Below are 25858 nucleotides of genomic sequence, written 5' to 3'. Positions count from 1 at the left end.
AGCTGTTCTTGAGCCTAGTGGTGCATGTTTTCAAGCTTTTGTATTTTCTGGCCGATGGAAGGGGGGAGAAGAGAGAATGTGGGAGGGGTCTTTGATTATTTTGGCTGCTTTCGCAAGGCAGTGGGAAATGTAGATTTGTTGCAGTCTTGAGAAGAGCAGTTGCCATACCAAGCTGTGCTGCATCCGGATATGATGCTTTCTGTGGTGCATATATAAACATCGGTGAATGTCAATGGGGACATGCCAAATTTTTACCTCAGATCCCATAGAACCATACTTGATCCCAAGAAGTTGAAATAGAACATCAGCAGAGGATCCTTGAGGATTATCATGGCATGTTTAAACATTTGTTAACCTGCAAGGTGAGAAGTCAATTTAACATGAGAGTAATTACAAGCCAGTTAGTTTTGACATCTGAGATTGGAAATGTTTAGTCTCTAATTAAGGGTGAAGTGTAACTAGATATTATAGAAATATGCACCATTGATTTCAAAAGAGATAGTTTTGCATATAAACTATATTGAATTATTTGAGCATATAACATGAAATAAATACAATGGGATGTAAAATGCATGATGTTAGTTTATTTTCTAGTATCAGAGAACAGTACAGCAAGAAAGAGAATGTTCATGTATCTATTGACTCTTTTAAAGATGTATCTAATTAGTCCCATTTCCCTGCTTTTTGTTACATAGCTCTACACATTTCCTCTTTTATTTACAAGAGTGACTGATGGCTTTGTTCCTCTGAAATATTTAGTTTTAAATAAATTGATAAATGCTTTTAGCCTGCATTAAAAAAACTCAAAATGTCACTTCCCAGACTGACAAAAAACTAAAATATGCAGTGAAGTTCTCATGCGCATGATACTAGTGAATAGATACAGTAATTATTAGATTTGAGTATGCATACTATGAAACATATTATCTAGCGAAAAGGGGAACAGTCTATATGTGGGTAGAAATGACATTTTAAGAGTTCAAAAAACATAAAATGTAGGTGTAAGTGCAATGTTTGGTAATTAACATTGTACAAAACTTGATGACTAATTTTGCACAAATGTTTGTTTTTGTGTACAATATAAGTTTCGCATTGGTCCAGTAGTAATTGTCTTCTGCTGTAGTTTTCAGGCATGTTGTGAGATTCAGGATAATCTGCTGAACAATAGAAGTACAACAAAATTAATAGCAGATACCGGACTAAACGTACTATATTTAAATGCACGTAGCATTAGGAATAAAGTAGATGACCTAGTGGCACAACTACAGGTTAATAAATATGACATTGTGGCAATCACCGAGTCATGGCTTTATGATGGATGTGATTGGGAACTGAATGTCCAGGGGTACACAGTGTATAGGAAGGATAGGCGGGTAGGCAGAGGGGGAGGTGTGGCCATGATGGTTAGTAGTGATATAAAATCAATAGAAAGGAAGGATATTGGGTCAGAGGAGGTGGAATCCTTGTGGGTGGAGCTAAAAAATAGCAAGGGTAAAAGGACAATAGTAGCAGTCATATATAGGCCCCCTAATAGCAGTCAGCAAGTGGACGATAAGTTGCAGTTTGAGATAGAAAAAGCATGCCAGAGTGACAATGTGAAGATAATTATGGGGGATTTTAACATGAAGGTGGACTGGGAAATCCAGAATGGTGGTAGTACTCAGGAGAGGGAGTTTGTGGAATGTCTAAGGGACGTTTTTCTAGAGCAACTTGTTGAAGAGCCCACCAGGGGATCGGCTGTTTTGGATTGGGTGCTGTGTAATGAACCGGAGGTGATTAGGGAACTAAAGGTAAAGGAACCACTGGGAACCAGTGATCACAATATGATTGAGTTCAGTTTCAAGTTTGAGAAGGAGAAGCTGACAACTGGTGTATCGATATTTCAGTGGAACAAAGGAAATTACAAAAGGCCTTTGATAAGGTGCCTCACAGGAGACTGATTAATAAGATGAGAGGTCATGGAATTACAGGTAGGATAATAGAATGGGTGGAGCATTGGCTGGTTGACAGGAAGCAAAGAGTGGAAATAAAAGGATCTCGTTCTGGTTGGTTACCGGTTATTAGTGGTGTGCCGCAGGGGTCGGTGTTGGGACCACTCCTTTTTACCTTGTACATTAACGATTTGGATGATGGAATAAATGGTTTCGTGGCTAAGTTTGCGGATGACACCAAGATAGGGGGAGGAGTAGGGAGTATTGAAGAGATAGGAAGGTTGCAGAGGGACCTAGACAGTTTAGGAGAATGGGCAAGGAAATGGCAGATGAGATTCAATGTAGCGAAATGTGCAGTTGTACACTTTGGAAGCAGAAATAAGCGGGCAGATTATTATCTAGGAGGAGAGAAAATCCAAAGCACGGAAGTACAAAGGGACTTGGGGGTACTCGTGCAAGATACCTTAAAGGTTAACCACCAGGTCGGATCGGTGGTAAAGAAAGCGAATGCTATGTTAGCATTCATTTCGAGAGGTATAGTGTATAAAAGTAAGGAAGTGTTGATGAGGCTCTACGGGGCACTAGTGAGGCCTCATTTGGAATATTGTGCGCAGTTTTGGGCCCCACATCTTAGGAAGGATGTGTTGACGTTGGAGAGGGTTCAGAGGAGATTTACGAGGATGATTCCAGGAATGAAAGGGCTTACGTATGAGGAGCGTTTGTTGGCTCTTGGACTGTACTCGCTGGAGTACAGAAGAATGAGAGGGGACCTCATAGCGACATTTAAAATATTGATAGGAAAGGACAGAGTAAATGTGGCTAGGCTGTTTCCCTTCGTGGGTGAGTCCAGGACCAGAGGGCACAATCTTAGAATTAGAGGGTACAGTTTCAAAACAGAGATGAGGAAAAATTTCTTTAGCCAGAGGGTGGTGAATTTGTGGAACTCCTTGCCACGTACAGCAGTGGAGGCCAGATCAGTGGAGGCATTCAAGGAGGAGATAGATAGATATCTAAATAGTCAGGATATCAAGGGATATGGGGATAAGGCCAGAAATTGGGATTAGAATAGTTTTTTTTTCTTCCCCCATTCCCCATTTCTCATTTCTATTTCCCTTTCCTTGGAGCAGACTCGATGGGCCGAATGGCCTGCTTCTGCTCCCTTGTCTTGTGATCTTGTGATTCAGGCTTTGTAATATTCTTCCTGCTGCATGCCAGTTACTTGGCAATTGGAATTCAATGCATTACTTGCCATTGATTGTGTTTTATTTCCAATCATGGAAATTAACATACAGGGATTAGTGTTAGAATCACTGCTATTTTTGATCCACATTACTAACTAGTACTTTGGTGTACAGTACTGAAATTCAAAGCTTCATCATGGCATGCAAGCTGTGATCTTAATCAACAAATCTACACCAGACTAAGCTCAATGCAGACTGGTGTTAAGCAAGGTTATATTGTCTAATGTACAGGATGCTAATATACAGGACGAATGGTAGGCTAAAAATAAAAGTTTGATGCAGTTAACTGCACGTGTAAGACATCTTTGAATTGAAAACTCCACCACACCTCATGGAAAAAGAAACAGCTCTACAGTTACCTGAAGGCCAAGGTTGTACAGAAAACCTATGAGCATGGGGTATCCAGCAGCTTTCTGATAACTATGACTTGCAAATTTTTCAGCATTGTCAAAACTGTCCATGGCCCAAAAAACCGAAGGTCCAGCCCACTGAAAGTCAAGAATAAGGAAGAATTTATCAAGGATAGAAAGGTAGTTATTATCCATGGGAAAGAGCATTTTGCAGAACTCTTAAACTATGAATCTGTCCTTGGCATGAACGTCCAGTTCAGCCTCATTGACACCCAGACTGACAAAAAGTTGATAAGGCCATATGTCAACAGGGCATTGGGAACAGATAGTATCATTGTTGAAGTTCTAGAACTCATCATAAGGGAACTTGAGTCACAAATTCATAGCCTTATCCCCTACATGGGAGGAGAGGAGAACATGCCAGGTGCCCTCAGAAATGCAGTAACTATGGCCATCTTCAAGAAGGGAGACTAATCATATTGAAATAAGTGCAGGCAGGGAAAGTCATCTCAGGAGTTCTGCTCCTCCCAGTGCTGACAAGTTGTTTCCCCAATTAAGTATGGATTCTGTCCATCTAGAGGCATAATGCACATGACCTGTGTGACAAGTTGAGGAAAAATGTAGAAAGCAGCATCAGCCACAATACATGGCCTTTCTTGACCTCACAAAAGCACAATTCTATTATTCAATGATTTTGGGAATGTTTCGTGCTGACATTGTGTATTAGACTAAATACATGTTTCATTCCTTAGTTTGATCGTTAAATTATTCTAAAGTATTTTGAAATGTATCCATTAGTGATGAAAAATTATCAACTTTTTTTGGTTGAAACTCTTTCTTTCATGTAATTGAATGGATGATTACAGTTATAACTGGTTAGTGAATTAAATCTTCTTGGAGTCACTATTATTTCAAAATGTGGTTAATCATTTCCTTTCAATTATAGACAAAAGAAGAGGTGGCAAGCACTTTGGATGCTGTACAGAACATTCAGAGTATCACTCAAACACTGCAAAAATCTAAGGAAATCTACAGTGCCAAATGTTTAGAGTATGAAAGGTTAAAAAAGGAAGGAGCAACACAGAAAGAAATAGAAAAGGTTAGTTTTTAAAAATATTTAGATTTCAAAATTAAGTTATTAACCCCAAATTTTCTCCTGATTAACTGTAATTCCTGAGCTGAAATGTCAATAAAGGACTGATTGGTATAAGAAAGTATGTAGTTAATGTACTTGCTGTTATTAGTGTTGTAAATCATCAGCAATTTGTGGGATTGGAGAAATGTCCAGAGTTGTAAATCACCACAAATAATTGCATAATTTCCTTTGCTCCACTATTGGCCTCATGAAAATTATAGTTTAACTGAGGTTTTCAGAAACTGCTGTACTTGTGTAGTAACTGCAATTAAATACACAACTGAAATTTACCACTTGTATTTATCCAGCAATTCCATTTTTACCTCTCCAGTTTGAGAAGGGAACAATTGCATTTTCTCTACTGGAAGTAATAAATTGTTCTTAAATAATTTAAACTCATCTGTCCTTCTGTTTATATGGTCTCTGTTTTCTACCATGATTTGATGCATTGCCTATTTGTTGCTTTACTAAATTAGTATGTTTACACTTTTTAAAGACAAAGCCATACAACATTATGTATTTCTAGACAAACTGTTATAGTATAACTACGTACAGCCTTCAAGCTGAGACTATGCCCAGCCTATTCTCAATCATCAATAAAGCGATGAAAGATGCCATTGACAGAGCTGTCAAGCAGTACTTACCACTAACCTACTCAATGATTTTCAGTTTGGTTTTCATCTGGGCCACTCAGCTCCAGAGAATGCCATATAAAACATGGACAAAAGAACTGAAGTTCCAGAGGTGAGATGAGAGTGACCAACCTTTATGTGTGAATGTGGCCTCGGTAAAATTGAAGGCAATGAGAAAGAAGGGTAAAGCTCTGTACTTGCTAGAATTATACCTAGCACAAAGGGAAATGATCATAGTTATAGGAGGTGAGTCATCTCAGTCCCAGGACATCACTGTGGTCATTCTTTGGGGCAGTATCCTTGGGCCAACCACCTTGAACTGTTTCATACTTCATATTGTTCATGTTTCCCAGACTTTTGTTGTTACATGAATGTCTGAAAAGCAGCAGTACCATAGATGTCAGGCAATGACCATCTCCAACAACAGAAAATTTAACTATCTTCACTTGCCATTCAGTCTTAATACCATTGCTGAACCCCCAACCACTAATATGTTTGGGAGTTACTTTTGACCAAAAACTTAACTGGATCAGCCACATAAATACTTTGGTTGCAAAAACAAGTGAGTGTGCTGTGGTGAATAGTTCACCTTCATTGCTCCTCCAAACCTTTCCTCAATCTACAGCCAGAAGTTAGAAGTGATAAATCAAAAAAAAATGCAAATGCTGGAAATCTGAAATAAGAACAGAAAATGCTGGAAACACTCAGTAGATCAGGCAGCATCTGTGGAAAGAGAAACAGTTAAAATTTCAGATCAAAGACCTTTCTGTTTCTCTGATCAGAACACCATCTGTTTTTTGAATGTATCAATGGAGATGAAGTGAATATTACATAATTTACAATTTTTTAAGTAAAAGATATTGTTAAAAGTTTTCTCTTGTTCTCAAATGCTTTAGTTTTTAATTAGTCTGCATTAATTAGTTTTTATTGAAGCTTTTATTTTTTTAATCTTTAATATACTTTTTAATAGTTTTCAAAACATTTATAGTTTTTGATAGGTTTGGCAGCTGGCTGAGCTGGAATTGAGACAGTTGGCTGTCAAAATCTGGGGTATGGGTTTTTTCTGCCCTCCTGCTCCACCCTTTTGGCAGTCTTTATGCAGTCGAGGTCCTATTGCAATGTAGGGTCTTGGCATTTAGGATCAGGCTGGCAGTTTGTAGGAAGCTAACATCAATGGATTTGCAAAAGGTAAGTTTGAACTTGCTGCATTAGGTAGTAGTCAATGTGGTGGTTCACCGCAGCAGGAAATTCTAGGTCTTTGGCTTATTGCTTTAAAATTATTATACCATGTTAAAATAAGATTAATCATAAACCCAAACTTCCAAAAACATAGGTTCTTTTATATGACCACATTTTTATTTTCATATGGTATTGTTTAATTTTCATGGAATTATGGTTCCTACAGACTAATTGCTGTGTATCCTTTATTCAAATGGTGCCTACTTAAAAGAAGAAAATGTGGAAGTTTCTGTGAAATGCATAAATAGCTAAACTAATCTAATATCTAATAATTTAATGATCAAAATAGACAGTGAATCTTTTATCTAATGTTTTGGGATGTACATTAGACTTCTGAAAACTGATTTAATTCTAATAGTAATTCAATTGGTCTTTCAAAAATAGCAAAAGTGCTCCCTCCCCCCCTCCCTCCCCCCCCCCCTCCATTAATGTTGGTGTTTCTCTATGTTTCCTTCTATTCATTTCATTATGCTTTTCCTCAGATTTCTCTCTCTTCCCATTTCCCCTCTTCTTCCCACCCCCTTCTCTGTCTCCCTTTCTGACTTTCTTTCTCTCTATCTCTATCTCATAGAACTATAGAGTCATACAGCGTAGAAATGGGTCCTTGGCTCATCCTATCCATGCGACCATCTATACTAATCCCATTTAACAGCGCTTGGTCTGTCGCCTTCTATGCCTTGGTGATTCAAGTGTTTATTTCAACATTTCTTAAGTGTTAAGAAAGTTGTTGCCTCCATTGCCCTCAGACAGTGCATTCCAAACTCCAACCATCTTCTTGGTGAATAAATTCTTTCTTGTATCCCCTGTAAACTTTACACTCTTTCCCTTAAATCTATAGCCTCTGGTTATACAAATGTTTGCTATGGGGAAAAATTTACTACCCTATCTATGCCCCTTATAATTTTGTACACCTCTATTGGGTTCTCCTCTGTCTCCTCAGAACTGAGATAAGCCACCCCAGGCAACATCCTGGTGGATCTCCTTTGCATCCTCTCCAGAGCAATCACTTCCTTTCTATACTGTGGCGACCAAAACTGCATGTAATATTCCAGATGTGGTCTCACCAATTTTTTGTAAAGCTGTACATAATTCCCCTGCCCTGGCCTAATGAAGGTTAGCATCCTGCATGCTGTCTTTACCACTCTATCTACCTATGCTGCCACCGTGAGGGATATTGAATGTACAGCAAGGTCCTTTTGTTTCTCACTACTCCCTGGGGCCCTACCATTCACTGGGTATATCCTACCATTATTGACCTCCCAAATTGCATCACTTTGCATTTATCAGGATTAATTCCCCTCTGCCTTTGCTCTAACCAATTTACCAGATGATCAATATAATTCTATAGCCTGAGACTATCTACAAAACACCAATCTTAGATGAAGCTTAAATATATGTAGGACATAGTTTAAGGGAGGAAGAGGAATGCTTGTGATTTAAAGGTTACAGCTAATCTATCTGCAGTATTGAAAGCCTTGTGTGAACCAGATAATACCAGAGGGCTATGTAGACCAGTCTGTACCAAATGCATGAACTAGAGATAAGCCCTGATTAGGGCTTTATAAAGAAATCATTAGTCAGAAAAGATAAGAGTACCATATAATGCAGTTAACAGAATACTCTTTTTAAAGTTGGCTAATTGTTCAATTTTTAAAGAAAGATCTGATTTGAAATATAGTGTTTTATAGTCTATGTTCCATGCCTCTAAATTAATGTGCTCTTCTTGAATATGTCTGCCCTGTTTTGATCAAAATAATGCATCAATGTTTTTGTTGTATTTTATTTTCTGTCCAGGCAATTGTAAAATCTAAAAAAGCTACAGAAACCTATAAATTATATGTGGAAAAATATGCAGTGGCCAGAACAGATTTTGAACAAAAAATGACAGAAACTTCACGGGTATGTATTTGACTGCTGATTATTGGTGCATATTAGTTACTACATTTATGGTATAGAGTGGGATCTATAATGTGCTTTTTCATACCTGCGTGTTTCAATGTACATAAATATAAGTAGCATGGGTATTTACTGTACACATCCATTAAGGCATATGGAGGGAGGCAGAAAATTGAGGTTGCAGCGAACATAAATGTATATAGCTAGTGTATTTTAAGAAATTACATGGACAATCTATGATTTTCTGTTAGGATGAAAAATGATGAATGATGAGGTTTTTGTGTACAATGTCCTGTCAAGTGGAACATTTTTCCTATAATAAGTTGCATGGTTAACAAAGTGAAGGAGGATATACTTGTACCCATGTACTCTTCAGACAAAATAGTGGTAAATTTCAAATAAATTAATTATATTGAACCGTGTAACTTGTGAGCAATTAGCTTATATCATTTCATTTTGAAACCTGTAACTATTAATTTCATTAAATCATTTATGAAATAAAAGCAGCTTTAAAATCCAGGTACTGGTAATCCAGTAACAATATTGAAAGCCTTGTGTGAGCCGTGTGTACCAAATGCATGAATTAAAGATAAGCCCTGATAAGATGCCTTTTACAAAGACAGGCATGAATGAAGATGTTCTAAACTGAGTAGGTACTGAAGGAGATGAGGTGAACAGCGTCTGTAGAAACATGTAACAAGAAAGGCAAATACAGAGTAACCTGACTGAATTTGCATGTGATGAACATTGTGGATGGAGAGAAATACCTTAAAAGAGAATAGTACCTTAATGCAGGAAGAGCAAGGAAACAACATGCAATGTGAAATGCTCTTGTTTGGATGGGAAAAGGCATGCATCTGAGCATATATATCTCTCGTGGTGGCCACAATTGTAAAAGAATTATTTTGTTGCACAAATGCACAGTTTTCCATTTTCTCCACTAATCAACTTTATAGCTTTCAAACTATCTGCCAAATTAAAGTTTGTTTAATGCAGGAATTTCAGTACCCAAGCTATCTGATGCCCAGTAGAGGATATACTTTTCTATAGGAATTACATAGTGGCTTCAAGATAAGAAGTGATGACCTAATCCCAATAGCCATCATGACCTAAAACTTGTTTTTTAAACATGGGTCAATAGTGTTGGAATGATCATATTAGAAACCTTACCAATATGGAAGGAATGCCACCCTTAAAGGGACCGTGTGAATGGTTGCTAGGATAAAATCTTTTTTTTTCTTTTTCTGAAGCATACATACGGGCTTTTAGAAGGTATGTAAGAGGTTGAGAAAATAGTGAGGATAGACGTTGGTGAGTGATGGTGCTTTCTATTTAACAAAAAATGCCTTGCAGTGCTGATGAGTTATCTGCATCATGAATTGATTTTTATTTATCTGCATCATGAATTAGATGTTTGTTTCTTTATAATACTGCTTGCTATTTTACTATACTGTGCAGAAAATATTTTTAATATCGGACCATATCACATCTTAAAGTTCATAAGAATATCACTACCAGTTCATGTCCCACCATTCACAAATAGTTGATTTCCAAGTCATATTGTTGCTGTATATGGAATTTAAGTAAAACATAAAGCCTTGCGTTCAAAGAGCACTTATGATAAAGCATTGTATCCCAGCTATTGGCCATTTAATGGTTACCTCCTAGGCTTCTGGATCTGTGTCAATAATTAAATAACTTGCCAGAGATGCTTAATCTTGATTATATTTGCCTTCGGTTTCTTGTTGAAACTGGGTCCACAGTGCTTGTTCATCAATATAATTTAGGCTAATTCAATTTTTACCTGTGAACTTTTTTTTTGTTTGCAATCAGTGTCTAATGGCAGGATCTCTGGAACTGTCAAATTAAATGGCATAATACTGTGTTGTTTGATGTTGCTTAATTTATTTTTTATTGCTGCCTTTCATACATTTTGTTACCTTTTTGTGTACATTTAAAATTGTGGAAAGTGGAATTTAGTTTTAATGTTGTTGTACTTATTTACACCAGAAATTTCAGGAAATTGAAGAAGCTCATCTTAAACACATGAAAGAAATATTGAGTTCTTTCACACAATCTATAGAAGAAACTCACATACAGATTGGCCAGGTAGGGTATTACTGAAAGTGAGTTATGAAAAAATTGAAACAGAATATTGTTCAAGTTTTCCAGGTTTTTGTTGTTACATGATCCTCAAGAAAACTTGAAACTTAAAAAAAGCTATTTGATTCACACTTTATCCAATGGAGCATTTATAAATTGTGCTATCGGACAGTTTGCGGGTATAGCTCTGCAGATGTATAACACACAGTTTGTTAGCAATATGTGAATTCCCCCAACATTGTAAGCACAGATTTCGGGAGAACCAAATCACTATACAAAAGTGTTTCCGTGGAGTCTAATTGGATAATAGTTTTTATACTGAGCATGCTAAATCAAAACTTTATAAGGAATTTCAATAAGTATGTTAGTTTTTTCCTAAATATTAATTAGACAACATGATTTCAGTGTAAATGTTTCAGTTTACATTAGATTAAAGTATTGATTCAAATTAATTACGACAAATGAATGTAACAGCTACCTGTGGCAACCAGTGATTCAGCAAGTGTTGAGGACAGTACAGTGGTGCAGCCAGTAGAGCTGCATCACAGATCCAGTGACCCGGGTTCAATCTTGACCTCCGATGCTGTCTGTGTGGAGTTTGCATGTTCTCCCTGTGGCCACATGGGTTTCATCTGGGTATACCAGTTTCCTCCTACATTCCAATAATTGTGGGTTTCTAGTTAATTGGCCACTGTAAATGGTATTTGTAGGTGGGTGGTAGAATCAGGGATTAGTTGTTAGAATGTGGGAAGAATGGATAACAGGAAAATTAATGGGTTTGGACTATTCTCTGAGATGTGATAGACTTGATGAGCGAAATGACCTTTCTCTATGTCATGAGGAAATATAGAATATGGAAAATCAGAGCCTCTTTGTGGCTCTTCTTCGTATTGTTTGCAGAAATTATCCATTCTTGAATACTATATCCAGTTATGCTTGTAAAGAGATTGCCTGACAACACAACTGAGCAATTTGATTATGACATCCTCTGACTTCAGTTTAGTATTTTGCCTCATACATCCTATTTTCTTTTACTTGCTGCTGTACAATTTTATTTTCTAAATATGTGTACATTGCCTTTTAAGAGTTTTTTGCTTTTATTCCACTTTATCCTTATCATGATATCTATTTTACCATTCATGTGGAATGATTTACATTAAGTTTAGTTTGTAGTTTATCTACCCACATATTAATGAAGTTAAACATTCTAAAGATATTGAACTGCTTTCAGTAATTCTTCTATCACTCCTACTTTGGACTGATTAAATAGCAGGATCCCAATATCAAGCCTACACAATATCACCCCCACTTCATAATTAGTCTAATGAGTACCAATGCTTCTTGCCTTTCAACTAGTTCATAGGACATTTCCAAGGTTTGAGGCTGTAAGTTTGTTTAGAAGTATTTCATGAAATGGCCTTGAAAGTTATCTTATTGCCTAGGTATAAAATGTCAACTCTCTCAAGAAAGTGTGCAATTTTGTCAAACATAATCTATTCTCCCTAATACCAATGTACTGGCAGGTTATTATAAAGAAGGAGGAGAGGAGTTTAAAAAAAAGTATTGAGTCATAGTGCTTCAGTAATATATTCTCATGAGGGTAATGGACTAACCTATCAATCTTTTATAATTGTAAAACCCACCTTCTATTTTAATTTATTTTCTTATTTTGTTCTAATTTTGATTCTTAAATTTATATCTTCGTTATTTGTTGTGGGGATTTATAACTCCCAAATGTGTTGAATGTTTATTGACTACAGGCTTTCTACAACTTTCACTTCTTGTAAGTAACGTAGATTCATTTCAGTTATAGTTATATATCGTTGACTTTTAGGTACATGAAGAGTTAGTGCAGAATATCGAGAATACTACAGTTGAAAGTTTGATACAGAAGTTTGCTGAAACAAAAGGCACTGGCAAAGACAGACCTGGTAAGAATGCACTATCGTGAGTGCTAATGAGTTTTTTCTCATGAGTAGATGAAACTTTTAAAACATATCATATCTGCATTCAGAATTTTGGTGTTGTATTCATCATAATATTTGGGAGAAATATTTTCTATGTTACAATAGTGACTTAATTTCAAAAAAGCATTTTTCCGTGAAGCACTAAGATATTTTGTGGTAATATAAATTCAGATTATTTTCTTACAAAACGTGTGTGAATACTATTTACCTAAGTTGTAGGGGCTGATTAGTTTTTGCTTTTATAGTCCAACGACCCTAATATCATGAAAAACCTTAGCTAAATCCATCTTTAATACAAAGTAATGACAGATTGTTTAAAGATGAGATACTGCAGATTCTGGAATTCTGACATAAAAATAGAAGACACAGAAAGTAAGCAGATCATTTGTGGAAAATGAAGTGGGTTGATGTTTCAGGTCATTGGCATTTTATTGTTCTGATGAAAGTAATTTTTGACAATAAGGGATAGGAGCAGGAGGAGGCCATAAAGCCCTTCAAGCCTGCTCAGCAAAATTCAGTAAGATTATGATTCAGTAAGGTAATAGCTTATGCCCCGCTCAGTAAAATTCAGTAAGGTTATGACTTGGTAAGGTAAGTGTACTGCAGGTTCACTTTCCTGCTTGATCCTCATATTCTAAGACATCCTTAGTGACCAAAAATCTATTGACTTCAGTTGTAACTGAATCACATAATGATTATCCTTCTGCAGCTTTATGGGTTGGAGTATCTTAATGATCCACCTTTCCTCATTTCAGATCGATTCCTTATGTCCTTGTTCTATCCTACTAATTTCCCTCCAATGCTTCTATTTTTAAATGAGATTTGGAGTGGTAATGTTTTTCTGTGGTTAACTGCAGAGCACTTAAGTATGCTTTAATTCTTGCCCCGAGAAACATTGTCCAAAGGCTAGCCAAGAAATGTAAAATATATATATATGTAAGTTTGTACATAATGTAGAAATAGCCCTTTAGATAAAAAAATAGAATGCTGTTGCTGTCATTCTTCTGGGTTGTTGCCTGTGTGTGTGTGTGTGTGTGTGTGTGTGTGTGTGTGTGTGTGTGTGTGTGTGTGTGTGTGTGTGTGTGTGAATATACTGTATATATTTGTCTCTGCAAGGGCAGGCTGGCATTTTTTCTTTAAAATAGCAAATAGTAATTTTATTCTCATAAAACAATGTGTTTGTGCATGAATATGTCCTTAAGGATAACAGTAAAGAAGACGAATGGTGGTGTTTCACAAGGATTGGTGCTGGGATCACAGCTGTTCACAATTTACATTAATGATTAAGACTCTGGAGTCAAAAACACAATTTTAAAATTTGCGAATGATACCAGATTGCAGGTTGTGAGATGGTAGGGGTGGTGTCATTACAATGGAAGAATGTGACAAATTATAGGAGGACATTAATAAACTTACAGAATAGACAAATAATTGGCAAATAAAGATCCACACATAAATACAAGGTACTGCATTTTTGTAGGAAGAATAGAGAGGTCAATTATCATTTGGAAAGTGAGAATCATTGTTCATTTGAGGAATACAGGGATGTTGGGGTAGCACAGTGGTACCCCTAATAGAGCTGCTTTGTCTCAGAGCTCCAGTGATCCTGACCTCCAGTGCTGTCTGTGGAGTTTGCTTGTTCTCCTCACTACTACTTGGGTTTCCTGTGGGCGCTCTGGTTTCTCCCCACACTCCAAAAGAGTGCTGATTAATTGTCCACACTCTGAGTTGTCCAGACATGAATGGTAGAATCTGTGTGAAATTGATGAGAATGTGGGGAGAAGAGATTAAAGGAAAAAAATAGTGGGGAAGTGGGTTTGCTTTAGGAACTGGCATATGGGCCAAATGACTTTTTCTGTGTTGTAAGGAAATGCACCAATCACAAAAAGTTGTGCCACAATTTAGCCAGGCCACATTAAAAAAACATATCAGTCACTGGAGTTTATTTTTAAAGGAATAAAAGTAGTGAAATTATGCTAAACCTAAACTGCGTGCAGTCCTGGTCACCATGTTATACATAGGATATAACGATAGTGGAAAGAGTGTGGAGAGCACTTACAAGGATGATACCAAAAATATGAGGTTATCCAGGAAGGATGAGCAGACTGTTTTTCCTTTCTGTTGTGCAGTTGAAAATGGGCTTAACCCTATAATTCAAGGCAATACTGTACCTGTTTCCAGGCCTCTTATGCCTATAAAGAAAAGTCAATCCCTGAATTTACTGCAACAATTGTGTAATGCCCAAAGTTCATCTATTGTGTAATTTTCAGCCTACCCGTTTTGAAAAATGACAGAATAAACAGCATTTACTGATTTTGTCTTTACTTGACTCTGGAACTTTGCTATTTAAAGGGATCAAACTATTATTTGACATCCAAGTTCTGTGGCTTCCTTGGAGTTTAAATGCAGACTTGTATGTGTGCCTGCACTGCTTTTCTCATGAAGGTCAAGGTCATAGTTATTCTGAATCTTCTGTCTGTAGGATTTTGAAAGATTGAATAAAGAGAAACAGTACCCAATGGCAGGAAAATTGGTAACAAGAGAACACAAATTTGTTAACTAGCAAAACACCAGAAGAAGCATGAGGAAATAAAAAGGACACAGTGAGTTGTTAGATCTCAAAGTCTGTACCAAAAAGGCTAGTGAAAAGTTTTCAGTCAGAATCAGGTTTATTGTCATTGACATACGTCATGAAATTTGTTGTTTTGTGGCAGCAGTGCAGTGCAAGATACAAAGACAAAAAAATACTATAATTTACAAAAATAAATAAATAGTGCAAAACAGGATTAATGAGGTAGTGATCATGGGTTCATGGACCATTCAGAAATCTGATGGCGGATGGGAAGAAGCTGTTCCTGAAATGTTGAGTGTGGGTCTTCAGGCTCCTGTACCTCCTCTCTGATGATCGTAACTTGAAGAGGGCATGTCCCAGGTGGTGAGGGTCCTTAAATGGATGCCGCCTTCTTGAGGTACCACCTCTTGAAGATGTCCTCAGTGGCAGGGGGTTTGTATCCATGATGGAGCTGGCTGAATCTACAACCCTTTGCAGCTCTTTTGATCCTGCACATTGGAGCCGCCATACCAGGTGGTGATGCAACCAGTCAGAGTGCTCTCCACTGTACATCTGTAGAAATTTGCAAGAGTTTTTGGTGACATACCAAGTCTCCTCAAACTCCAAATGAAGTAGAGCTGCTGGCGTGCCTTCTTCATGATTGCATCAATGTGTTGGGTCCAAGATAGATCCTCTGAGATGTTGACACCCAGGAACTTGAAGCTGCTCACCCTTTCCACTGCTGACCTTTCAATGAAGACTGGTGTGTGTTCTCCTGACTTCCCCTTCCTGAAATCCACAATCAATTCCTTGGTTTTGCTCATGTTGAGTGCAAGGTTGTTGTTGCGACACCACTCAACCAGCCGATGTACCTCTCTCCTGTACACTTCCTCATCACCATCTGAGATTCTGCCAACAACAGTGGTGTCATCGGTGAATTTATAGATGGCGTTTGAGCTGTGCCTAGCCACACAGTCATGAGTGTAGAGAGATTAGAGCAGTGGGCTAAGCAGGCATCCTTGAGGTGTGCCAGTGTTGATTGTCAGCGAGGAGGAGAGGTTACTACTGATCTGCACTGACTGTGGTCACCCGATAAGGAAGTCGAGGATAAGGAACTTAAGGATCCTTGACTTCATAGTTAGATAGAATGGTGAAAAAGCCATATGATGTGCTTGTCTTCATTGGCCAAGGCACTGAGTACAAGAGAGTTGGGACATTGTGTTACAGTTGTATAAAATGTTGGTTAGGCCTACGGGAGTAGTGTGTGATGCTCTGGACACCACACTAAAGGAAAGATGTGATTAAGCTAGCGAGGGTGCAGAAAAGATTCACGAGGATGTTGCCTGGATTGGAGGGCTTCTGTTATAAGGAGAGATTGGATAGGCTGCATCTATTTTCCCTTGAGTAAAGGAGGCTGTGAGATGATATGATAGCTGTAATATAAAATTATGAGAGGCATAGATAGGGTAGATAGGCAGAGTCTGTTTCCCGTGATAGGGGTATTTAAACTAGAGGGTATAGGTTTAAGGTGAGAGGGAGGAGGTTTAAAGGGGATCTGAGGGGTGAAATTTTCACACAATAGTTGGTATCTAGAATGATCTGCCAGAGGAGGTGTTGGAGGAAGTAACAACATTTAAGAGGCATCAGGACAGATACTTGAATGAGCAGGGCATAGAAGGATATGGAATTAATGCAGGCAAATGGGATTAGTATAGGGAGGCATAATGGTCAGTATAGACGCAGTGGGCCGAAGGGCCTGTTTCTCTGCTATACAACTCTATGACTCTGTTAATAAAGCCATGGACCTATAATCCCAAGCAAAATACCAAGGTGCTGTAAATACTTAGGTCAGATTGCATCTATGGAAGAAAAGCAAACTTAACGTTTCATGTCGATTACATTTCAAAGGTCTTCAACTTGAAATGTTGATGTTTTTCTTTCTCCACAGTTATTTTTCTATTTGCAGCACTTTCTGTTTATGTTCATACAACCATTATACTTCCTTTCTGTTGACTTCCAACTTATCACACTACCTCTAAATTCCTCTGATTTTTTTTTGTATTAGCTTTCGTTTCTAATACTCTACTCATCAACATTCATTCCTTCACACTTAGTCATTGTGCTATGGAGGCATGAAATTGTACAGCATAGAAATGGACCTTATGGTCCACCGTGTCCTTGTTGACGTTTTGCCCATCTACACTAATCTGATTTGCCTGCATTATGTCCCTATCCTTCTATGCATTGCCTATTCAAGTGCTTGTCTAAATGTCTCTCAAAGGTCGTGATTGTATCTGACTCACCACCTCCTCTGGCAGGGAGTTCCAGATATCAGCCATGCTTTATGTGGGGGAAAAAACTATCCCTATCCCTTCAAAACCTCTTTAAAACTCCTTACTATCACCTTAAACCTCTGCCTTGTTTTTGATATCTCCCATTATTGGAAGATGATTCTGACTATCTACTCTGTTTATCTCGCTCTCTCTCTCTCTCTCTCTCTCTCTCTCTCTCTCTCGCTTGCTCTTGCTCTCTCTTTTATATATATCACCCTCAGCCTCCTTCGCTTCAGGGAAAACAAGCGCAGCATATCCATTCCCTCCCCAAAACTCCACCCCAAGTACATCCTTCCCATAGTGTGGTGACTAGAACTGCACACAGTACTCCAAGTTCAGTCTAACCAGTGTTTTGCAATGTTGCAACATAACATCCCAACTTTTTTATTCTGCGCCTCGACCTATGAAAGCAAGCCTGCCATGTGCCTTCTTCATCACTCTATCTACCTGTGTTGCCACTTTCAGGGAACTATGGATTTGAACTACAGTATTATAAAATACTGAGAGGAATAGAGTAGACAGTCAGCGCCTCCTTCCCAGGGCACCAATGCTTAAGACGAGAGGGCATGGCTTTAAGGTTATGGGTGGGAGGTTCAGGGGAGATGTCAGGGGGAGGTTTTTCACCCAGAGGGTGGTTGGTGCATGGAATGCACTGCCTGGGGTGGTGGTGGAGGCAGATACATTGAACAGGTTCAAGAGCTTGTTGGATAGGCATATGGAGGAGTGTGGGATGGGGGGATATGCGGGAGGAAGGGGTTAGGTAGTGTGAGGGTGGTTTGATGGACGGCACAACATGGTGGGCCGAAGGGCCTGTTTTGTGCTGTATGGTTCTATGGTTCTATCTAACCCCAAGATCCCTCCATTCATCAACATTCCTTAGTGCCCTAGTATTTACTGTAAATGTCCTACCCCTATTTGACTTTAAAAATGCATCACTTCAAACTTGTCAGGGGAATGCTCTGCTCAATTTTCAATATATATCCTGCTGTGGCCTTGGATAACCTTTCGTTCTATCCAAAACGTCATTAACTTTGGTGTCATCTGCAAACTTACTAATCATTCCTCTTACATTCACATCCGGATCATTAATGTACATAAACCTACCCCCTCCCGGCTTACAAATGCCTGACTTCTGTACGGCTCGTACATACATATGTGTGTTTGGGAGACCGGTGGGATGGATTTGCCAGCTGCTGCAGGGCTGCAGGCATCTTCTGCTGTGCTCGAATTTGGTTCGCGGCTGCATTTCCGATTTGCAAGCTGTTCGGATTATGGATAGTTCTCAGGAACTATCTCCCTGCCGTGACCTGGGGAGGACCTGTATCTCACAAACAACAAGTATCCCATCACCGATCCCTGCAGTACACCACTGGTCATAGACTTAAGATCAGAAAAACATCCTTCCACCTCTATTCTCTGCCTCCAATCACAAAATCAGTTTTGGCTCTAATTAGCTCTGATTGCCTGTATCATGTCCTTCAAAAGGCATTTGAAATTTACTGCAGTAAAGGATGCTATGGGAAGAAAGGGAGGAGGTATCTAGGACTTGGACTCTATGTGCCTTAACCTATGGACCTACCATGCAGGACCTAATCAAATGTCTTACTAAAGTTCATATAGGTAGCATCTACTGTTCTATCTTCATCAATCTTCTTAGTTATCTCCTCAAAATTAAAACAATTTAGTGACACAAGATTTCCCTCATACAAAGCCATGCTGACGATTCCCGATCAGCCACTGATTTTCCAAATGTATATAAACCCTGTCCTTTAGAATTTTCTCCAATAATTTCCCTACCATTGATGTAAGGCACACTGGCTTGTAGTTACCAGGTTTATCCCTGCTGCCCTTCTTAAATAAAGGAACAACATTAGCAATACCCCAGTCTTCTGATACCTCACATATGGCTAACAAAGATGCAAAAATCTGTGTCAGAGTCCTAGATACCTCCTCCCTAAATTCCCATAGCATCCTTTACTGCAGTAAATTTCAAATGCCTTTTGAAGGACATGATACAGGCAATCAGTTGTACCTCTTAAATCTCTGCATTGCTTAGTCAAAGAAGTTAATCACATGCCTTGTCCTTGCATTTTGTCTTTGTTCCTAATTAACCTCATCCTTCTTTTGATTGCCCTTTAACTTTTTATTCATTTAAATTTCTCATAATATGAAGATATTGTGGCTGAACGCGGCACGTGGCAGAAAAGAAAATGCAGAGACGTGGATGCTGGACCGGAGCACACTTTACTGAGAGAAGCAAAATGTGCACGCTCGCATAAGTACCCAAGAGCCTCTCCGGCGGACGTGATGTAAGGTCCCTGCCGGAAGGCCTGCCCCGTGGTTAGTCTACGCTGTGCTCCCACGCATGCGCCCGCGGCCACCAATGGCAGTTCGAGTTCTGCGGGTCCGGGCCGCTACACCCCTCCCCCCCCCCCCCCCCCCCCCCCCCCCCCAGAAACATTCATCAGGGGTGTGGGACCCCCAGTCTGTGTGTCCCTCTTGTGTGGCCTGCCCCGCTGGCGCGGTGAGGGCACTTTCACGGGCTGTCTGATGTCCGAATGCGCCAGTTTGAGGCAGTCCACTGTGAAGGTCTCCTCACGGCTACCCACCTCCACGACACATGTAGATACATTGTGCCGGATCACCTTGAAGGGTCTTTCGTACAGCCTCTGCAGAGGTGACTTATGCATGCCCCTGCGAATGAAAACGTACTCACAGTCCCGGAGATCCTTAAGGATAAAGGACGGTGTAGTGCCATGTCTGGAGGTCGGAATCGGTGCCAGGCTCCCCACCTTATCCTGCAGCTTCGTCAGCATTTCCGCTGGCGTCCCTGCTGGACCTTGGGCCTCTGGCACTAACTCACCCGGGACCATCGGGGGGTGCCGTAAACCAACTCCGCCGAGGAGGTGCCCAGGTCCTCCTTGAGGGCCGTGCGGATGCCCAGTAGAACCCAGGGAAGCTCATCTGTCCAGTTGGGCCCTCTGAGGCACGCCATCAGGGCTGACTTGAGGTGCCTGTGGAACCGCTCGACCAAGCCGTTGGCCTGTGGGTGGTACGCTGTGGTGTGGTGTAAGTGGGTGCCCAGGAGCTGCGCCAGTGCTGTCCACAATCCTGACGTGAACTGTGCCCCTCTGTCGGAGGTGATGTCCGCTGGGAGTCCGAACCTCGTGATCCAGTTTGCGATGAGCATCCTGGCACAGGACTCAGATGACCTCCGGCCATCTGGTAAACCTGTCGACCATGGTGAAGATATACCTGGTGCCTCGGGAGATGGGCAGGGGGCCGACGATGTCCACGTGGATGTGCTGAAACCTGCCGAGCGTCAGTTGGAACTGCTGGAGGGGAGCCTTCACGTGCCGCTGGACTTTGGCAGTCTGGCAGTGTACGCAGGTCCTGGCCCAGTGTCCGACCTGCTTGTGCAGACTGTGCCAAACGAATTTGTCCGCTACCAATTTGAAGGACGCCCAGATGGACGGGTGGGCCAGGCCGTGTAGCATGTCGAACACCCACCGCCTCCATGCTGCTGGTACCACGGGCCGAGGTCTGCCAGTACACGTGTCGCACAGGAGCTGAACCGCTGTTGGGCCGACGGGGACATCCTCCAATTGGAGTCCCGAAACGGCGGTGCGATAGGCCGGGATCTCGGTGTCCGCTTGTTGTGCCTGTACCAGCGCCATGTAGTCGATCCCTGGGGCTGAGGTGGTCACTGAGTGGATGTGGGGATGAGACAGTGTGTTGGTGACCACGTTGTTCTTCCCCGCGATGTGGCGGATGTCTGTGGTGAACTCCGAAATAAACGAGAGGTGCCTCTGCTGCCGAGCCGACCATGGGTCCGATACCTTTGCAAGGGTGAAGGTGAGGGGCTTGTGGTCCGTATACGCGGTGAAATCCCTTCCTTCGAGGAAATACTGGAAGTGCCGGATAGCTAGGTAGAGCACTAGCAACTCCCTGTCGAAAGTGCCGTACTTCACCTCCGGCGGTCGCAGGTGTTGGCTGAAAAAGGTGAGCGGTCGCCACTGGCCCTCAACGAGTTGCTCCAGGACTCCGCCGACCGCCATGTCGGAAGCGTCGACTGTGAGCGCTGTGGGTATGTCGACTCTCGGGTGTACTGGGAGGGCCACCTTCGCCAACGTCTCTTTGGTCCACTTGAAAGCTTCCGTGGACTCTGCATCCCATTCCACCTCCTTGGCCTTGCCAGCCATCAGACTGAACAAGGGTCTCATGATGCGCGCTGCCGCCGGCACAAACCGATAGTAGAAATTTACCATCCCCACAAACTCTTGCAGGCCCTTGACCGTGCTGGGTTTGGGAAACTGGTGGATGGCCTGGACCTTGTCCGGCAAAGGGGCGGCTCCATGCTGGTTGACCCTGTGGCCCAAGAATTCAATTTCCTTCAGCCCGAACTGGCACTTCGCCGGGTTGATTGCTAGTCCGTGGTCGCTCAGGCACTGACAGAGTTGGCGCAAATGTGCCACGTGCTCTTTGTGTGACTTGCTGGCCACCAGAATATCGTCTAGGTAGATGATGACAAAATCCAGGCCTTGCCCCACCGAATCCATTAGCCTCTGGTAAGTCTGAGCGGCGTTCTTAAGGCCGAAGGGCATCCTTAGGAATTCGAACAACCCGAAGGGGGTGATGAGGGCTGTCTTGGGCATATCGTCAGGGTGCACGGGGATCTGATGGTACCCCCGGACCAGATCGATTTCTGAAAAGATGGTCGCCCCGTGGAGGTTGGCCATGAAATCCTGGATGTGAGGCACAGGGTGTCGGTCGGCAGTTGTGGCGTCGTTGAGTCTCCTGTAGTCCCCGCAGGGCCTCCAACCTCCTGCGGACTTGGGCACCATGTGCAGCGGAGATGCCCAAGGGCTGTCCGAGTGGCGAATGATCCCCATCTCCTCCATCTTCCAGAACTCCTCCTTGGCGAGGCGGAGCTTATCGGGTGGAAGCCTACGGACCCGGGCGTGCAGCAGTGGTCCTTGCATCGGAATGTGGTGCTGCACGCTGTGCTTGGGACCGGTAGTGGAGAACTGTGGGGTGATGATGGAGGGGAAATCCGCCAGCACCCTGGCGAACTCGTCACCCGCGAGTGTGACGGAGTCCAGGTGGAGGGCCGGGAACTGGGCTTCCCCAAGCTGGTAAGTTTGGAAAGTCTCGGCGTGGACCAAATGCCAGCCCTTCAGGTTGACCAGAAGATGGTTGGCCCATAGGAAATCCGCCCCTAGTAACGGCGGCGACACTGCTGCTACCGTGAAGGTCCAGGTAAAACAGCTGGGGCCTAAACGCAGCAGGATGGTACGCGAGCCGTACGTCCGGATGGTGGTGCCATTCACGGTGGTGAGGTCGGGGCCTGGGGCCACAGTACGGGTGTCCATGTTTGAGGAGGGAAGGACGCTGATCTCGGCCCCGGTGTCCACCAGGAAATGTCGCCTGGAGTGTCAGTCCCAGGGGAACAGGAGGCTGTCACGATGGCCAGCCATCGAAGCCACTAGCGACGGTCGGCCCCGGCGTTTCCCGGAAAGGCACATGGTGGATGGCAGCGGCGCGCGTTTGACCCCCACCTCTGATGGTAAAAGCACCATTGATCCGAACCCTCATCCTTGTCCCCTGTGGGTCTTGGCGGTTTCAGTTGTGGGGTCTTGGCCTTAGGCTGCGCGGTCGTGGTTAGGCAGATGGAAGTCGCTCCCCGCTGCTTACTCTGCTACAAAACGTCTGCCCTGGCTGCGAGGCTGCGCTGGTCGCTGAAATCTTCACCCGCGAAGGGGAGGCGAATATCCTCTGGCAGTTGCTCGAGGAACAGCTGCTTGAATAGAAGGCAGGGCTTATGGCCATCCATGAGCGCCAGCATGTTGTCCATCAGCTCGGATGGCTTGCGGTCGCCCAGGCCGTCCATGCGCAGAAGCCGCGCAGCTCGTTCACGGCGGGAGAGTCCGGAAGTGCAGAGGAGGAGCGCCTTGATCTTAGTGTACCTGTCCTTCATACGTGGATGGTGCAGGAAGTTGATGATCCGGCCTGCCATGTCCTGGTTGAGCGCGCTGACCACGTAGTAGTACCATGTGGCGTCGGCTGTAATGCCTCTGATACTGAACTGGGCCTCAGCCTGCTTGAACCAAACGTGGGGCTGAGCGGCCCAGAAAGTCGGGAGCTTGAGCGAGACTGCGTTGTGCGAGTCATTGGGATTCATGTTGCGGGTTCCAGATGCCGTCTGGGAGCGTCGGGGTCACCAAATGTAGCTGAACGCGGCACGTGGCAGAAAAGAAAACGCAGAGACGTGGAGGCTGGACTGGAGCACACTTTACTGAGAGAAGCAAAAAGCATGCGCTTGCAAAAGTACCCGAGATCCTCTCTGGCGGACGTGACGTAAGATCACTGCCAGAAGGCCCGCCCCGCGGTTAGTCTATGCCGCACTCTCGCGCATGTGCCCGCAGCCGCTGATGGCGGTTCGAGTTCTGCGAGTCTGGGCCACTACAATATGTTATATGTTCATCAAATTCAGTGGATTTTGGATTATTAGAGTTGTACAATGAATTGAAGGTGTCTTGTGGGTTTCTTGAATCAGTTGTGCTATCTGATGTTATGTGATTAATGGACTGAATTGAACCTATGCTCATTTTAAATGCCTCTGATAAAATAGTTCAAATTTAATTAAATAGTTGAAGCATTATTTTTAAATATATAATAACAGTACCTTAAAAGTAAATTGATCCAGAAAAAATTATCATACACCCCTACTGTAATTGACTTGAGGTTTAGTCAACTGCACTGCTTTGGGGCGGCACGGTAGCGTAGTGGTTAGCACGACGCTATTACAGCGCCAGCAATCGGGGTTTGATTCCCGTCGCTGTCTGTAAGGAGTTTTTATGTTCTCCCGTGTCTGCGTGGGTTTCCTCCGGGTGCTCCAGTTTCCTCCCACATTCCAAAGACGTACGGGTAGGTTAATTTGGGTTTAAAATGGGCGGTGCGGACTCGTTGGGCCGGAAGGGTCTGTTAACACACTGTAAATAAAATTTTAAAAAATTTTATAATTCTGGAGCATTGCCAAATTTCACCATGCTCCCAAGTGTTTTCTTTGTACACGTCTAAATGGATGTAATCTTGATTTTTTTTATCAGAAGCATTTAAGAAGTTAGAAAGGACTTTGACTGCTCAAAGCAGCAAATAGTAAGTGCAGACAAAGGAAAAGTGCAGAACTGGGGAGGGGTGGTGGGTGGGACTGGTGAATCAATGTAGGTTTGATTCAGTCCATTAATCAGATTACACCAGATAGCACAATTGATTCAAGAGACAATGTTGAAATGAATCTGATAGGGCATTGACTGCTGTGATATAAATGGGGTTTCTATATGACCAAAGTAACTGATATATTCTACTTGACCACAAATTTATCAATGTATCAGATTTGATGCCTAACTAGAAATTAATGAAAATATGGTCTTTGGAAAGAATTGCTCTTGAGGGAAAAGTATGTTTCAAAGTAGATTTTACAAACCACATTCAATACAGAATTAAATACTGTGGTCAATGCATGTATCAGCTGAAAGTAAGAATGGTAAAGTGCAGAAAAAAAGATAATTGTTTCTGAAACGCATTGACTTTTTGGCCTGTAAAGAAGTGGTGCATAACATCCTGCTTACAGAATATTTCCGTCAGGGGCTCCAGAGTGAGCAGCATACTTCTTGTGCTTGTCATTCTGTAATACGTACTTGTTTGGAACTAGTTCTTGAAGCTGGATCCTGGGCTTCCCAGGAGTATCTCAAGCCCTACCCCAAGAAAGTTTTGACAACCAATTAGGCCATGCTTTCGGGTCTACTGGCTGTCTAAATTATCAAAAGAGTTTGAATGTATCTGACATACATAATTTTTTAAACTGTTTAATCTTTAAAAAAATTAGTAAGTATTTAATCAAAAAGTACTGGAAGATACTCGGTAACTTGAAGATATTTAATTATTTCAACAATTACATACATTTGCATTAATTAATTCAAAATAGTGTAAATTACTTAAAACTTACCTCTGTCCTTCACAACCCTTCCCCTCCATTGAAATGAATGGGCTCGTTGTTCCTGCACAAGGACTAAAAAGGTACTGGTTCAGTGCCAATATTTTCTAACATAACTGTTCGAGAAACTGCAGGAAATCTTGAGCAACAGTAACAATTGTGAGGATCTTTCAGGAAGTTTGGGACGTTCACATGAATATGAAAGTTTTACAGAAGTAATTTAGCATGTCAATCTTGCCATCTCTGAAAAATAAAAATTCACAATAATTGTGAGATATTATTAAACTAGAGTTTGATCTTCATGTTGCCACATTTGTTGTATTTGTTTCTCTTTCAAAAAAATGTATTTATTAATTTAATTACTTTTGGTGAAATTCAGTGACAAAGTATGTAATTGATGGGTGAACATGGCAGGATGTGCAGTAGGGTGCCCTTTTCCTTTTGAATTGTTTCTTTCTCTTTCAGTTAGAAACAGGCAGGGTCT

The 25858-nt window shown here is 41.6% G+C and overlaps 1 protein-coding gene and 1 long non-coding RNA gene across 7 annotated transcripts in view; one reads left to right on the top strand and one right to left on the bottom strand.

Moving 5' to 3' along the window:
- fcho2 (FCH and mu domain containing endocytic adaptor 2) overlaps positions 1–25858 on the top strand; it is a 159867-nt gene that overhangs the window by 38826 nt on the left and 95183 nt on the right. For all 6 annotated transcript variants that reach the window (XM_052019149.1, XM_052019148.1, XM_052019147.1 and 3 more), the window contains exons 5-8: positions 4469–4621; positions 8323–8427; positions 10435–10533; positions 12362–12458. In XM_052019149.1, coding sequence (XP_051875109.1) covers positions 4469–4621; positions 8323–8427; positions 10435–10533; positions 12362–12458 — 454 coding nt within the window. The remainder of the gene's footprint in view (positions 1–4468; positions 4622–8322; positions 8428–10434; positions 10534–12361; positions 12459–25858) is intronic.
- On the bottom strand, positions 580–25511 carry LOC127572211 (uncharacterized). The gene is made up of 3 exons (XR_007956604.1): positions 25387–25511; positions 3532–3660; positions 580–1157 (listed from the first exon to the last, which is right to left on the bottom strand). It is a non-coding gene; the product is annotated as an uncharacterized LOC127572211 (long non-coding RNA).

The sequence above is a fragment of the Pristis pectinata genome, chromosome 7 (assembly GCF_009764475.1).
Source record: "Pristis pectinata isolate sPriPec2 chromosome 7, sPriPec2.1.pri, whole genome shotgun sequence".
In the NCBI taxonomy this organism is placed as follows: Eukaryota; Metazoa; Chordata; class Chondrichthyes; order Rhinopristiformes; family Pristidae; genus Pristis; species Pristis pectinata.
Note: the sequence above shows the minus strand (reverse complement) of the source record. Positions and strands in the feature narration are given on the sequence as shown.